Source organism: Triticum aestivum, chromosome 5B, assembly GCF_018294505.1.
Source record: "Triticum aestivum cultivar Chinese Spring chromosome 5B, IWGSC CS RefSeq v2.1, whole genome shotgun sequence".
In the NCBI taxonomy this organism is placed as follows: domain Eukaryota; kingdom Viridiplantae; phylum Streptophyta; class Magnoliopsida; order Poales; family Poaceae; genus Triticum; species Triticum aestivum.
Genome location: NC_057807.1, coordinates 659,283,144 through 659,299,405, shown reverse-complemented (window position 1 = coordinate 659,299,405; position 16,262 = coordinate 659,283,144). Strand labels below are relative to the sequence as shown.

The 16,262-nt window shown below is 42.5% G+C and overlaps 1 protein-coding gene across 3 annotated transcripts; it reads right to left on the bottom strand.

The window, feature by feature from the left end:
* Positions 1-8,727: 8,727 nt before the first annotated feature.
* On the bottom strand, positions 8,728-13,910 carry LOC123117462 (uncharacterized). Of its 3 annotated transcripts, none has more exons than XM_044538211.1 (11): positions 13,221-13,910; positions 12,521-12,628; positions 12,359-12,430; positions 11,882-11,968; positions 11,251-11,367; positions 11,087-11,158; positions 10,404-10,493; positions 9,875-10,024; positions 9,701-9,769; positions 9,222-9,291; positions 8,728-9,142 (listed from the first exon to the last, which is right to left on the bottom strand). In XM_044538211.1, the coding sequence occupies exons 1-11, from the start codon at positions 13,902-13,904 to the stop codon at positions 9,129-9,131; spliced, it is 1,533 nt and encodes a 510-aa protein (XP_044394146.1). In that variant the 5' UTR covers positions 13,905-13,910; the 3' UTR covers positions 8,728-9,128. The 3 variants fall into 3 exon arrangements, with proteins under 3 accessions (XP_044394146.1, XP_044394147.1, XP_044394148.1); XM_044538212.1 differs by having other exon boundaries at positions 11,087-11,152; XM_044538213.1 differs by having other exon boundaries at positions 12,359-12,424.
* Between the last annotated feature and the right edge of the window lie 2,352 nt (positions 13,911-16,262).

Below are 16,262 nucleotides of genomic sequence, written 5' to 3'. Positions count from 1 at the left end.
CTTCAATAGAAACACAACTTTCTTGATTGTTCCTACAAGTTCAATCAATATATTCTCCATCTCCTTGTATTCATTGCTAGCATTTCTGCTCTTCTCTAACTTCTCGGACTTGCACACTTGTTTCTTCTCTGCCTAGTCATGGAGAAATTTGGACATTGCGTCCTCTATAATTTCATATCTAGCTTCGATTTCACCTTTCTGAAAAATATATACACGAACCATTATGTCGAGGGGGTCCCTTTGGATCCATTTCACATCGATGTCGTGCAGTCTTCCACCTATAGGTAATTTTAGAGAAGATTATTTTGAAGTGGAAACCTCAAGGCCAAATATGGCCTGTAATAATCCAGCTTCCACGATATACGAGGAGCGTTATCTTTTGATAGTGGAACATGATCCATTATCGATCGTATGAAAAAACACACATAGTAGAACCTGATCCATTATGGATCGTAGGAAATAATAATTGTGGAAATAAGCAAACAAACCTAAGTAAAGCAAAGAACGCTCCAAGCAAAACACATATCATATGACGAATAAAAATATAGCTCCAAGTGATATTATCGATAGACTGAAGATGAAGGAAGGAATCCCCTTGAATATTACCTTGGGTGCCTTAGGAATACCCAAGCTTAGTCTCTTGACGCTCCTTAATCTCTTTCCATCGTCATCTCACCCAAAGCATGAAAATTTCAGCCATGCAAAACTCTCGTGGGATGCGTTAGTATGATAAATAACAATCATTCACTTTGGTACTGCCATGATAAGATTCATAATTGTTCTTACATAATACCTACTATATTCTGTCATCTCTATAGCTTATGCCCCCCCCCCCGATACAATACATAGAAACATCAAAATAAGCACATCATGCAATAAAAACAGAATCTGTCAAAAACAGAACAACCCATAATGATGGATTTTCCTGTCATACTTCTGGAATTCTTAAAATTCTGAAGAAAAAAAATAGGATAACCTTGAGAATTGTAACCCAATACTGGGTAAACATTTCAACAATTGATTGTACTCCAATACACCAGAACAATTGAAGTACTTGACGGAAAAGCTTCTGTTTCAGCACAGGAACAAATCAACAAGTATCCAAATCATCTCGAAGGCTTTACTTGACAAATAAAATCAAAATAAAAGATAGAAACATAATTACTACAGTAGCAATAATCATGTTGACACACTAAACATAATAAAAATAAAGGATAACTATTGGGTTGTCTCCCAACAAGTGCTATTGTTTAATGCCCCTAGCTAGGCGTAATGCATAGTTTCACGTATTGTCATCTCCAACCATCCCGTTGTAAATAATATCATCATAAGCATTCCTTAAGAGTTTCCTTTTTCCAGCAATATATTTTCTATTTGGAGAACCCAAATAATAAAAGGGACTATTCTCAGTAATTTTAGCATTAGTAAGCTCAACTTCTTGCAGAATTTGGTCATCAAGGGATCCTTCATAAGTAACCTGAATTCGTCATCTATGACTATGAGAATCTAGCATTTTTAAAACACTCATTAAATCCCTGCTGATTCCCTCTAACAATCAATCATATTGATTTATTAGTACTATTAAATAAGTGTTGGATCAAAGCCAAATTTGGAACTTTTTTTCTAGCATTCTCCTCAAAAGCACGATGATCTTTAGATGCAAATCTATGCATAAAATGTTGATCATGGAGAATTTTGTCTATCAAAGGGCATTCATAATTCATATCATAATAATCAAATATATCTTTAGCTTCTCGAATTATGCAATCAAATTCATTCATAAGGATAATAGTTGCCATTGTTTTTAGCCCTATGACCATTGATAATAGGTAGTTCAAAAAACAATCTTTACAAAGTGGGATGAGTGTGAACAAATTTTCTTTCAAGTTTAAGCACAAGCATAGCAATAGCATCCGCATAACTTATTTGTACTTTCAAGAATAAATTCCCCACTTGATGGCATGGCTCTTGTGCATGTAAAGAATTCTTGGATAACACTCTTTCCAATACTATTTCCACTATCCAAACGTCAGCCTTTTGTTTTTCAAATTGAAGGAGGTTCACTCATGCGCACCACTAGAACTATCACTAGCAGTCTCCACGAGGACTTCCTCAAAAGAAGACATGATAGCAATTCAAGCAAAGTAGTAACACAAATATTTTTGGTATTTTAATTTCTGTAAAAATAACTAATGAATAAAAGGCAAGAAAGATAAATGCAAATAAATGATAGGTTAGTCCATAAAAACAACATAAAATGACATATAAAGTATATAAAAGCAATAATATGATAACATGAAACAATAAAAAAATTCGTTGGAGATGTATCGGGGGGAGAATATTATTCCATCTTCAGAGAGACGCAGCCGGCCGCCGCCGCCTCAGCACACAAAACCAAAACGAACTTACAAATGGACTTAAAACGGAGCAAGATCCCTCTGGCCCGCAAGGGCCATGGTCCTTCACATTAAATGACTGGAATTTGTGATTTTAAAAAGCTCGGTCAAACGAAAATCAACAAAACTGATTATATATCTATTTGGATGTGTATACCGTATACAGTATATGTAGGCTGTGAACTATGGAACAGGGAGGGGGCGATGAACGATATGGATAGGTTGCGGAAGCCCGAAGAGACTTCATCGTGCCTGCAGCTGAGGAGATCGAGGGAGAAGTACCAATTGCCGCCGGCGGGTCATCCAGAGTTATGGCCACGCCTTCGTATGCTCCGGCCACCAGAAGCTCGACTGGTAGAACATGCTGGCCAACGGATCTAGGCCGAAGAATCCGGTTGCCTTCAGCGACGCACTGGAAACGTGCCCCGTCAAAGTATAGAGATAATGCAGTATCTTCATTGGCGAGACAAGCAAATAAGTAGATTCAGAAAAAATAAATACGTATACTCTGTTGATCGTGTGACTGTGTACAGTGTGCGATAGCTGGAAACGTCTTAGCCTGTTGAGACCGACGGGTTCGCGTTTATATGGAGTTGGGGCGCACCTCCCAACCATAGCGCATACATTGTTGAGATTACAAAAGAGGGAGAGATATTCAAGGAAGGGATAGAACTTGGAGAAGAAGGGAACATTCTATCTCTATCTATCTATCCTAACTACCTCAGGAGTCCGGCGGTGCAATCACATTATGTTTAACACCCTCCCGTAATCACAGCTTCATTAAGTTGAGATTATGCTTGAATTCTTCAAAACTTCTTGAGGGCAAAGGCTTTGTAAATCCATGTGCAATCTGATCCTTTGAATGTACAAATCGAATATCAAGTTGCTTTTGAGCAACTCTTTCTCTGACAAAATGAAAGTCTATCTTTATGTTCTTTGTTCTGGCATGGAACACAAGATTAGCAGAAAGATAAGTGGCTCCAAGATTGTCACACCACAGACATGGAGCTTGCTTGCTCTTTACTCCAAGCTCTTTCAACATAGACTGAACCCATATGATTTCAGCTGTAGCATTTGCTAATGCCTTGTACTTTGCCTCAGTGCTTGACCTGGATACAGTAGCCTGTTTGCGTGCACACCATGATATTAAGTTAGGTCCAAAAAAGACTGCAAAACCACCTGTTGAGCGTCTGTCATCAAGGCATCCTGCCCAATCTGAATCAGAAAAGGCACTGACAAGAGTAGAAGATGACTTGCTGAAATTTAGACCTATATTGAGAGTATGTTTAACATATCTGACTATACGCTTGGCAGCTGTCAAGTGAACATCAGTAGGTGCATGCAAAAACTGGCAGATTTTGTTGACAGCAAAAGATAAATCTGGTCTGGTAAGAGTGAGATATTGAAGAGCTCCTACGAGACTTCTATATTTTGTGCTATCTTCCTGACTCAAAATTTTACCTTCTGCAAGAGACAATTTTTCTGAGCTGGATAATGGAGTGAGTGAGGGTTTACAATCTTGCAATCCTGCTCTTTTTACCAGATCAGCTGCATATTTTGCTTGAGAGAGATGAAGTCCATTCTGATGTTTCTTTACCTCAATCCCAAGAAAGAAGTGCAAGTCTCCAAGATCCTTTAATGCAAACTTTGCACTCAGATCCTTTAAGAGACATCTGATTGCTTCATCAGATGAGCTAGTCACAATTATGTCATCAACATAGATGAGAACAAATATGCATGTATTGGACTTGTTATAAATAAACAATGATGTGTCTGATTTAGAAGGAACAAATCCAAGTTTTTGCATCTTGTGACAAAGGCGAGAATACCATGCCCTTGGAGCTTGTTTTAGTCCATATAGAGCTTTATCAAGTTTACACACATAAGAAGGAGTACTCTTACTTTCAAACCCAGGAGGTTGTCTCATGTACACATCCTCTTCCAGAACACCATGGAGAAACGCATTCTGTACATCAAGCTGCCTGAGACTCCATCCTCTGGAAACAGCAATAGACAAAACGAGACGAATAGTGGCAGCTTTTACCACAGGACTAAATGTATCCTCGTAGTCTATGCCATATCGTTGCTTGAAACCTTTTGCAACGAGCCTAGCCTTATAACGGTCAATGGTTCCATCAGATCTCCTCTTGATTCTGAAAACCCACTTGCAATTAATTAAATTTTTACCTTGCTGTGGTGGAACCAGGTGCCAAGTTTTGTTTTTCTTTAGTGCCATGTATTCCTCATTCATTGCCTTCTTCCACTTATCATCACAAAGTGCTGCAGCAAGGGTTTTTAGTTCATCTGGTTCTCCTATGGAACAGACCAAACCATATTTAGTCATATGTTTATAATCTACGGGTTGAGTTACCCCTTGTTGCAGCCGTGTACTCCGTGATGGTGGAGCCACAGAATCTGTAGCCACAGAGGATCCAGGGTGCTGCGCAGGATCATCCGCAACTGATCCCGAGGCGGATCCTGTCGCTGCAGCGCCAACGCCCGACAGATCCTCCTGATCTTCTGTGGCAGATGGCTGAAGGGCGGCGTCTGAACTCGGTGCAGAGAATCCCGAGCCCCGCGCCTCTGCGCGCGCGCCGGCCGGTCGGCCGCTCGTGGCGGGGCCCGCAGGGCCCGCGTCCTCCCTGGCACGCGCCAAGTCCCGCCGCTTGTACGTGACAGGTTGGGCGCCGTACCGCGCGCCAGTTGGAGGGGACCGCGTGTCGGGCGCGGGGTCATCGCGGCGTGAGTCGGGCGCATGAGTGCGTGTGCCTGCGCCAGCGCCTGCGGTGGCTGATCCGGAGGAGGATCCTCCCCCCTGCGTCGTTGCCGATCCCGAGGCGGATCCGATCGCCTGCGCCGCTGCTGATCCCGAGGCGAATCTGTCTCCTGCCACGGGACACATGGGATATAGCCCGAGATTTTCACCGTTTGCTCCATTTTCTTCACCGTTTTCTTCGCCGTTTTCACCTGTTGCATCAACACAGGACTCATGCATGCCATTAGATGAGTTAGCCAACAATTGATCATCAATACTTTGTCCCCCTTGATCAAAGCTAGTGAGGTGAGGTGGCAAGAGAAGAATCTCTTCTCGAAGAAGTGCGCCGGCGTTTGGGTGGAGATCAGCGAAAGGGAACTTGGTTTCATCAAAAACTACATCACGGGACATGTAAACACGGCCAGTGGAAACATCTAGGCACTTAACTCCCTTGTGCTGAGCACTATAGCCAAGGAACACGCACTGTTTTGATTGAAACATGAGTTTGCGATTATTGTAGGGACGTAGGTTTGGCCAACATGCACACCTGAAAACACGTAGGGACTTGTAGTCTGGTTTTGTGTGAAGAAGCTTTTCGACAGGAGTTTCATGGTGAATGACACGACTAGGAAGCATGTTGATGATATGAACGGCAGTGAGAAACGCTTCATCCCAAAATTTGAGAGGCATGGAAGCGCCGACCAAAAGAGAAAGGCCAACTTCAACGATGTGTCGATGCTTGCGTTCAGCTGACCCATTTTGCTGGTGAGCGTGGGGGCATGACACATGGTGTGAGATTCCAAGTGTCTGGAAGAAGGAGTTCAACTTTTCGTACTCCCCTCCCCAGTCGGACTGGACAGCAAGGATTTTACTGTCAAACTTTCGTTCAACTAAAGCTTGAAAGTTTTTGAAAACTTGAAACACATCAGATCGTTTCTTTAAGAGATAAATCCAAGAGAATTTGCTGTAGTCATCGATAAAACTAACATAGTAGTTGTGTCTACCAACAGAAGTGGGAGCAGGGCCCCAAACATCAGAAAAAATCAACTATAATGGTTTGGTGGAGATGCTGGTAGAAATTGGGTAAGGCAACTGATGACTCTTTGCTCTCTGACATGAATCACAAATTGTTTCATTATGACGCTCGCCAACAAATGAAAAAGACGCATGTCCTAAACGACCATGCCAACGTGTGGATGACAGCTTGATAACACCACAAGCTTGTTTATTTTGTCTTCGAAACTCCGGAATCAACGGATAGAGGCCGCCAACGCATCTACCTTGATAGAGAATTGTCCTCGTTGCCTGATCCTTGATCAAAAAATAATAGGGGTGAAATTCCAAAAAAACATGATTGTCAAGGGCAATTCGATGGACAGAAAGAAGACTTTTATTAGCACTAGGAACATACAGAATTTTCCTAAGATGAATGTTGCGATGAGGGGTACGAAATATCGAGTGACCAAAGTGACTTATACTCATACCTTCTCCGCTGGCAGTATGGATTTGATCCTTGCCGCGGTATTTTTCCTTCATGGTGACTTTCTCGAGCTCGTTGGTGATGTGGTTGGTGGCTCCGCTATCGACATACCAATTTGTGTCGACGCCATAGGAGCCATCGGCCGCCGCAGCAACTTTCTCCTCATCTTGCGAGTCGTAGTCGTCCTCCTCATACCTGTACCAGCAGTCCTTCGCTGTGTGTCTAGGCTTGCCGCAGATCTGACACCGGGGAGCATCGGGACGGGTTCTGCCGCCACCACCAGTGCCGCGGCCACGGCGACCACGGCCTCCGGATTGAGGTGGCACGGAGCCACGGTTGCCGCCACCGAACCTGCCTTTGGTGCGAGAGGAGCCACGCGATCGGGAGCCGCCACCCCGTCCACGAGTGGCCATGTTTGCGGACGACTTGAAGCCGCCGCCACCGGATCCTTGGAACTGTACCATGCGTTGATCGAAATTTGACAGCATGGCGAAGAGCTCATCAAGGGTTACCTGGGTCACGCGGGCGTCTAGGGCAGATACGAGGGGCTGATAGTCGGCGTCGAGCCCGTGGATGATGTAGGACGCCAGTTCGTCGTCGGGGATCGCCTTGCCCGCGGCTGCGAGTACGTCGGCGTAGCCGCGCATGGCGGCGAAGTAGGAGGCGACGGAGAGGTTGCCCTTCTGCGCGTTGATGAGGGAGGTTCGGATGTTGTTGATGCGGCTGGCGGACTGCGAGGAAAACATGCCGGCGAGCGTCGTCCAGAGCGCGCCCGCGGTGGTGACCGTGGTCACCGTGAGAAGCACCTCGCGTGTCAGATTGTTCAGCAGGTATCCAAGAACCTGCTGATCCTCCCTGACCCAGATTGGGTGGAGAGGGTTGGGCGATGACACCTCCTTGCCTTCCTTGGTGGTGACGAGGAGTCTCGCCGGCTCCGGCTGAGTGCCGTCGACGTAGCCGAAGACACCGGCGCCACGCAGCTGGGGAATCACTTGCGTGCGCCATAGCACATAGTTTGTGCGCGTCAGCTTCTCGGTAACTTGGCCATTGAGGTTGGATTGGGACGCGCCGGAGGATGAAGACATGGCTAGGGGTAGATGGAGTTTGTTTGGAGCTTAGATGGAAAAAGGATGGCTCTGACTACCATGTGCGATAGCTGGAAACGTCTTAGCCTGTTGAGGCCGACTGGTTCGTGTTTATATGGAGTTGGGGCGCACCTCCCAACCATAGCGCATACATTGTTGAGATTACAAAAGAGGGAGAGATATTCAAGGAAGGGATAGAACTTGGAGAAGAAGGAAACATTCTATCTCTATCTATCTATCCTAACTACCTCAGGAGTCCGGCGGTGCAATCACATTATGTTTAACATACAGGATGGATGCTAATTAATCAAAAATGATGCTTCTACTGCTCCAGACTACATGCCGGGCAGTACTGTGAATTCAGTGAGTAATGGACCAACAGTTTGCTAGTTAACAGTACTCCCTCCATTTCATAATTAGTGTCATGATTTTAGTTCAAATTTGAATTAAAACCACGACAATAATTATGGAATGGAGGGATTATATCTTTTCTTTGTCTATCCAAGCTCATGTGATTTGCTCATGTGATTTCTAAAAATGATCTACGCAGCGACAAAAGAAAATAGATAAAGTCCTTCAAAACAGTGATTCAGAGTACTTTGACAAGCATGCAATGGTCAAGAGAAAGGAAACAACATATAATTAATGAGAAGAAATGCTCCAAAAGATAAACATTGCAAAGCACCTTTCCAAAAGGCTAACACAGAATTTGTCTAGGAGAAAATGTGGAGGAAACAGTTATGGACAGGCTGCGGAAGTCACTCAAAGTCAGACACCAAGATACAAGATCCAGATTGGGAGCTGAGTTTAGAAATCTACAAAATTTGAATGATGGCCTGGTACCCAAACTCAGACGCACATAAGGTTTAAAACCTGTCATGCTAACACAAAAATTGACCTGGAACGGAAATGCATCCGATGCACACATTACCGTTCAGCAATGTAGGCAAGTATAAAAAGCAAGACAATGTAACATAAGGATGTCACAGATAAGAGACAGCATGTGGAGTCAGAAGCAAGCAGTGGCATACAGGCCATCCACCGTTAATCGTGTTGTCATTCAACACACATACGTATAAAAGAATCTGCTATCCTGTACAAAACTACAAATGCAATTGAGCATTCCGGTAGGAACCTGTTTAACTGCACTAAAAAGGTATCCCTATGGATTCAGTATATAGCATTCACTACTGAACCAGAGCTCTACCACTGGCACCAAAAACGACATTTGCAAAGAATGCCAGCACACACGTGTAGATCATGCTCTAAAACCCGTGTATGTATGGATGTATGTATGCTTTGTTACAGGTCAACATTAGCCGTGCCCTTCCTATCTACTCCATGTAAATGACAGAACTTTTGCTTCCACCTGTGTCAGCAGTAGAGCAAGAACTGGAAACTCCAGCAGATCATCATCCCCTGCAGACTGATATGGTTAAAGGAATGGTTAGCTCTAATTTCAAAAGAAGAGTTAACAAGCGAGGATGGAGTGCAACTGAGTTTACCTCGTACGCTTGGGGGGGAAAGGTGGTCACCAGCTCTCTCTTTTGCAGAACTGTCACAAGCACTAAGAACCTGCACATGCGAGAAGAAACAGAAAGATCAGAAATACTGCCGGAAGTATTATTTTGCATGATTCAGGCAGCTGAATTTAAGTGACATCGCTTAATTAACTGGCAGCTCACTCAACCAATCGTAACCGCATTTTTTTACTTTTGCATCTACTCTTTAGACGTATAGATTACATTGAAGGGCAGACAAGCACATATCACATTTTGGTGTTTTAAAGCAACACTAAACTGCAGGTAACCGCATAAATGAAAGGTAATGCCTCGCCAATCCTACATGCTAATACTGGAAGAAGAAAAGGCATTTCAATGCTAAATAACATACTCCCTTCGATCCATATTACTTGTCTTAGATTTGTCTAGATACGGATGTATCTAACACGTTTTTCTGAGTTCAAATGAACCTTCAAACAAACCTCTGAGCTATCACCCTCAGGACTACCCAGATGGTGAACCAGCCTCATACATGTCTTCTCCCAGTTACCCTGAACATAAAAATAGCATATAAGAACGGTGTTAAGACACTGCAATGATAACTACTGCCGATTCAGTGACTCGCTAAGTACTCTGCAATGGTAACTAACGCCGACCTGTGAAATACATTCTGCCAGAAGCTCAATCCAATCACAACTTTGACTCGAGTAAACTTCTGCCTCTTCAGGACCATCATGTTGCAACAAGGATTTGACACTGGTACTTGTCAAGCAGCTGTATCTGGACACCAGATTATCATCTGAAATCTAATGTGTGTAAAGGAATGGTTAGCCGAAATGCAGAATAAAGCATCAAATAATTATGGGAATACTACAACCGAGCCCACCTTGTGCATTTGAGCACTAACAGTTTGCAAAGGAGCGGATGCAATAAAGATGTCAGATATATTATTGCAGAAGTATCATTTTGCTGAATTTAAGTAACTTGGTCGACTAACGCTTGGGTAGGGCTGAAAAAGTAATACAGGACATACTACCAATCCTATACACTTCAATGCTGGTAAAATATAGCATACAAAAACAGCACGGGAACAACGATAGTTCAATCAGGATTGTTTATCAGCACGAAACAATAATTTGATTTGCAAGACCTGTAATTAGGCATGGAGACAGCAAGGTAACTCACCGAATCTTGCAGCTCGAAGGAGCTTTCAGGATCTTGCGGGCCAGTGCCACCACCACCACCGCTTGAGCAGCCCTTAACTCCTCCTGCAACCTGCAAATGAGAGGAAGAAAACAGAAAGATCAGAAATTCTGCCAGAAGTATTACTTTGCATGATTCAGGCAGGAGGCGGCTGAATTTAAGTGACTACACTGAATCAACAGGCAGCTACTCCCTCCGTCCGGAAATACTTGTCATCAAAATGAATAAAAGGGGATGTATCTAGATGTATTTTAGTTCTAGATACACCCCTTTTTATCCATTTTGATGACAAGTATTTCCGGACGGAGGGAGTAACTCTTAACAATCTTAGCCACGTGTTTTTACATATATATATATATATATATATATATATACATATATATATATACATACATACATATATATATATATATATATATATATATATATATTGCATTAAAGTGCAGACAAGCACATATCACATTTTGGTGTATTAACGCAACACTAAACTGCTAGCAACCACATGAATTGAATGTTGAATATGACTCATCAAATAAAACAACACAGAGGTAATGCCAATCCTAGATGCTACTCCTGGAAAGGAAAAACACTTCAATGCCCATAAGTTTTTTTTTCCTGGGTTAGAAAGCCTACTACTGGAAGAAGGAAAAACACTTCAAACAGACCTCAGAGTTATCTCCCTCAGGAAAATCCAGACTCTGCATCAATCTCACTGAGTTCTCCCAGTTAAACTGAAACTAAAGATAGCATATATAAGAACAGTGGTAAGACTACAATAATAATTATCACCAATTCAGTGCTGACTCGCTGATACTGCTAAGTAGATGACCTGTGAAATACATTCTGTCAGAAGAAATAGCTCAATCCAATCACATCTTTGACTCGAGTAAGCTTCTGCCTCTTGAGGAAATTCATGGCTGTATCTGGCCAGCACACCATCCACAGTCTGATATGCATAAAGGGAATAATTATTCATAATTCAGAATAAAGCATCAAATAATTATGGGAATACTGCAAGCGAGTCCACCTTGTGTATTTGAACATAATAAAGTTGCCTACACAAGACATTCTCTGTTGCAAAGCTGTAATAACTGATAAGCTTGCATTAATGGAGCACTAACAGTTTGCAAAGGAGCAGATGCAATAAAAATGTCAGATATAGTATTGCACAAGTATCATTTTGCTGAATTTAAGTAACATGGTAAACTAACACAACAACTAGTTCTAATCAGAAAATGTTAACCAGGTGCAAAGGGCGCATAAATTGGAGCTTAGGTAGGACTGAAAAACTAACACAAGACATACTACCAATCATATACATTTCACTTCAATGCTAGTAATATAACATACAAGAATAGTACGGGAACAACGATACTTCAGTCAGGATTGTTTGTCAGCACAAAACAATAATTCAATGTGCAAGTCCCGTAATTAGGCATGGAGACAGCAAGGTAACTCACCGAATCTTGCAGCTTGGCGGAGCTCTCAGGATCTTGCGGGCCGGTGCCACCACCACCGCTTGAGCAGACCTCAACTCCTCCTGCAACCTGCAAATGAGAGGAAGAAAACAGAAAGATCAGAAATACTGCCAGAAGTATTACTTTGCATGATTCAGGCAGGAGGCAGCTGAATTTAAGTGACTACACTTAATCAACAGGCAGCTAACTATAACAAGCTTAGCCACGTGTTCTTACTTTTGCATCTACTCTTTAACATATATATATTGCACTAAAGTGCAGACAAGCACATATCACATTTTGGTGTTTTAAAGCAACACTAAACTGCTAGCAACCACATAAATAAAACGTTGAATATGACTCGGCAAATATCACAACACAGAGGTAATGCCAATCCTAGATGCTACTGGAAGAAGGAAAAACACTTCAATTGCTATAACGTATATTTTTTCCTGGGTTAAAAAGAACCTTCAAACAGACCTCGGAGCTATCTCCCTCAGGAATATCCAGGTTGTGCATCAGTCTCATTGAGGTCTCCCAGTCACCCTGAACCTAAAGAGAGCATATAAGAACAGTGTTAAGACTCTAAAATAATAATTATCACCAATTCAGTAACTCGCTGAGTACTGCTAGGTAAATGACCTGTGGATTACATCCTGTCAGAAGAAATAGCTCAATCCAATCACATCTTTCACTCGAGTAAGCTTCTGCCTCTTGAGGAAATTCATGGCTGGCCACCACATCCACAGTCTGATATGCGTAAAGGGAATAAGTATTCATAATTCAGAATAAAGCATCAAACTATTATGGGAATACTACAACAAGCCCACATTGTGCATTTGAACATAAAGTTGGCTACACAAGACATTATCTGTTGCAATGCTGTAATAAGTTTGCATCAATGGATCGCACTAACAGTTTGCAACGGGATAGATGCGATAAAAATGTCAGATATATTGCAGAAATATCATTTGGCATACTCAATCAGCTGACTTTATGTAACTTGGTCAACTACAATAGCTAGTTCTGAGCAATCAATAGTAACCAGGTGCAAGGGACAAATAAATATGAGCTTGGTTAGGACTTAGGACTGAACAAATAACACAGGGATAATACCAATCCTACACACTTCACTTGTTTGCTGGTAGGAATAGGATAGCATACAAGAACAGTACTAGAAACTAGTACTCCACAAAATCCTGAATCCTTAGCAATACAAGATGTTGCACAAGAATGCCATAGCAAAAGGATCATTCGCGGCCAGGATCATTTGTCAGCACGAAACAAGAGTTCGATGTGCAAGACCTGTAATTAGGCAATGGAGACAGCAAAGGCAACTCACCGAATCTTGCAACTCCGCGGAGCTCTCGCAATCTTGCGGACGAGTGACACCACCGCCGCCTGAGCTGCCCTCAACTCCTCCTCCTCCACCACCACCGCCACCCCCAAGAACCTCAAGAAGCCCGAGGCTGCGGCGGAACCTCCCCCCTCCAGCGTCCCCTCCTCCGCCGCCGCTAACTCCAAGAACATCAAGAAGCCCGAGGCTACGCGGGAACCTCGAGCGCCCGCCCGGTCCGGGGCCTCGCGGTCCAGGCGCGTCCGGTCCAGGGCCTCCTGGCCCGTCATCCCCCCGTGGCCTCGTGCGGTAGAAGAAGAACGCGGTTACTCCCGCAGCCGCAAGCAAGAAGACGATAATCCGCCAGTCGAAGGGGTTGGCCCCGACCCTTCGGTCGAAGCACACGTAGTCCCACCCGTGGACCCGGTCGATGACGGCGTCCGGTCCGATGACGAACCGGATATGCTCCGGCGATATGGCAAGAACAGGGAGGAGGAGGGGCTTCCGGAAGATGATCCCCGGAACCCCGCCGTCGATGATGAGGTAGGGCGGTGGATGCGGAGCCGCCGACCTGCGACGCCGTGGCTTCGGGGTCTGGAAGATATTGTCTCCCAACCCGACCAAGATTGGCCGGAGCTCGTCCCAGATCGTACGACGCGCTAGTCGCAACGCAACCGAGGTGGACGCCATGAGGTGGTGGAGGGGGGGGGGGGGGGCGAAGGCGAGGGGGGTGGGGAGGGGAGGAAGAAGGTACGGAAAGGGGGGGGGGGGGAATAAGAAGAGAGGGAATTTGAGGAGAAGAGAGGGAACGGGAAATTTTTCGGGGGTGGAGCGAGAGGGGAGACGGGAGAGAGGTTCTGTTTGCCGCACACACCCCCAGCGGGTGATATGGGCCTGGCCATTTACTCATTTGTTTCTATTTTGTTTCGCTTTTTTAGTTCCTTTCTATTTTACTGTATTTTTCAGAGTTTTTTCCGGTCATAATTTTTAGTTTCAACTATTTATCCTTTTAAAATATTTTTGTTTGCTTAGTTCCTCTCTTTCCTCTATTCTTTACTTTTTTTATTACTTTTTTGTTTGGGGTGAATACATGAACATTGTCTTAGATACATGACCATATATTCTAGCAAGCATGAAAAATGATTTCAAATAAATGAAATTTAAAAATACGTAAAATACTTATTAGCATATACATGAACATATTAAAATGTGAGTTATTCATTTTATTACAATATAAGAAGACAAAAAGAATCGACAGAGAGAAAGTTGGTTCTGACCCCGTCCCTTTCGAGTCAGCTCACGTGGGCGACTGAGCGAAACCCTAACCATGGACATGAGTTGTCATTTGATAACGGGATAACATCATTAGTTTATTCCTTTTTCCATCATTACTTTCACTTTTCATGGCTAACTGTATCCACGGGTGCCCTCCATACCAACACTTTTCAAGAAATTTATTATTTGACAACATAAAGTAAATTTATTTTTTATTTCGGGATTGGGCATCCCTAATACCTTTGTCGTACTCTCATGCAATGACAAGTGAATAAACACTCATCGTGAGAATAACACATCTAGCATGGAATATATTGGCCACCCATCACCGCCTCGCGAGCGGTACGAGCAAACAAAAGAGAAATTTATTTTGAAAATTAGAGATGGCACATGCAAATTTGCTTAAAAGGCACAGAAATACCATATATAGGTAGGTATAGTGGACTCATATGGCAAAACTGGTTTAAAGGATTTTGGATGCACAAGTGGTGACCATACTTAGTGCAAAATGAAGGCTAGCAAAAGATTGGGAAGCGACCAAACAAGAAACAAAAAATCTCATACCCAAGCATTAAGCATAAGTAACACCGAATAATGCACCACAAGTAGGATATAAATTTTATTGCATAACTATTGACTTTCGTTCTTGCATAGAGAATCACAAACCTTAACATCAATATTCTTACTAAAACACAATTACTCATCAACATGACTCACATATCATATCGTCATATCTCGAAACCATTACTAAGAATCAAGTTTATTTTGTCCAATGATCTTCATGAAAGTTTTTATTATATCCTCCTTGGATATCTATCACTTTGAGACTATTTTTATATGTTGATTTTGATAAGCTCAAATAAATTTAAGTGAAGAACATGAGCATAATATTTCTTTCTCTCAAAATAATCTAAGTGAAGCAAGAGAGAATTTCTTAAAAAAATTACTAACTCCCAAATAAATCTAAGTGAAGCATGAGAGCATTTCTTAAAAAATAACAAAGCACGCCGTGCTCGAAAAGATATAAGTGAAGCACTAGAGCAATTCCATGGCTCTAAAAATTGAAGTGAAGCATAGGAGCAAGCATAGCATAATTTTTGGCTCTCTCAAAAAGGTGTGTCCGGCAAGGATTCAAGACTTAAAACACAAAGCAAAACAAGCAAAGACTCATATCATACAAGACGCTCCAAGCAAAACTCATAATATGTGACGAATAAAAATATAGCTTCAAATAAAATACCGATGGTTGTTAGAAGAAAGAGGGGATGCCACTCGGGGGCATCCCCAAGCTTAGCCTTTTGCTAATCTTTATTCCTTCATCCATCGTAAGATCACCCAAAACTTGAAAACTTCATTCACACAAAACTCAACAAAACCTTTGTGAGATTCGTTAGTATAAGAAAGCAAACCACTACTATAAGTACTGTTGCAAACCCATTCATATTTTATTTTGGCATTATATCTACTGTATTCCAACTTTTCTATGGCAAAAACTCATCAAAGAAAACCATGGAATCATCAAAACAAGCACACAACACAAAGAAAACAGAATTTGTCAAAAACAGAACAGTCTGTAGCAATCTGACTACTTCGAATACTTATGTAACTCCAAAAAATTTGAAAAATTAGGACAACGTAAATAATTTGTTTATTAATCTTCTGCAAAAATAATCAACTTAAAATCACTCTTCAGATAAAAATGAAAATAATTTCAGGAGCGCAAAAGCTTCTGTTTTTCAGCAAGATCAAATCAACTTCCACCCAAATCATCCC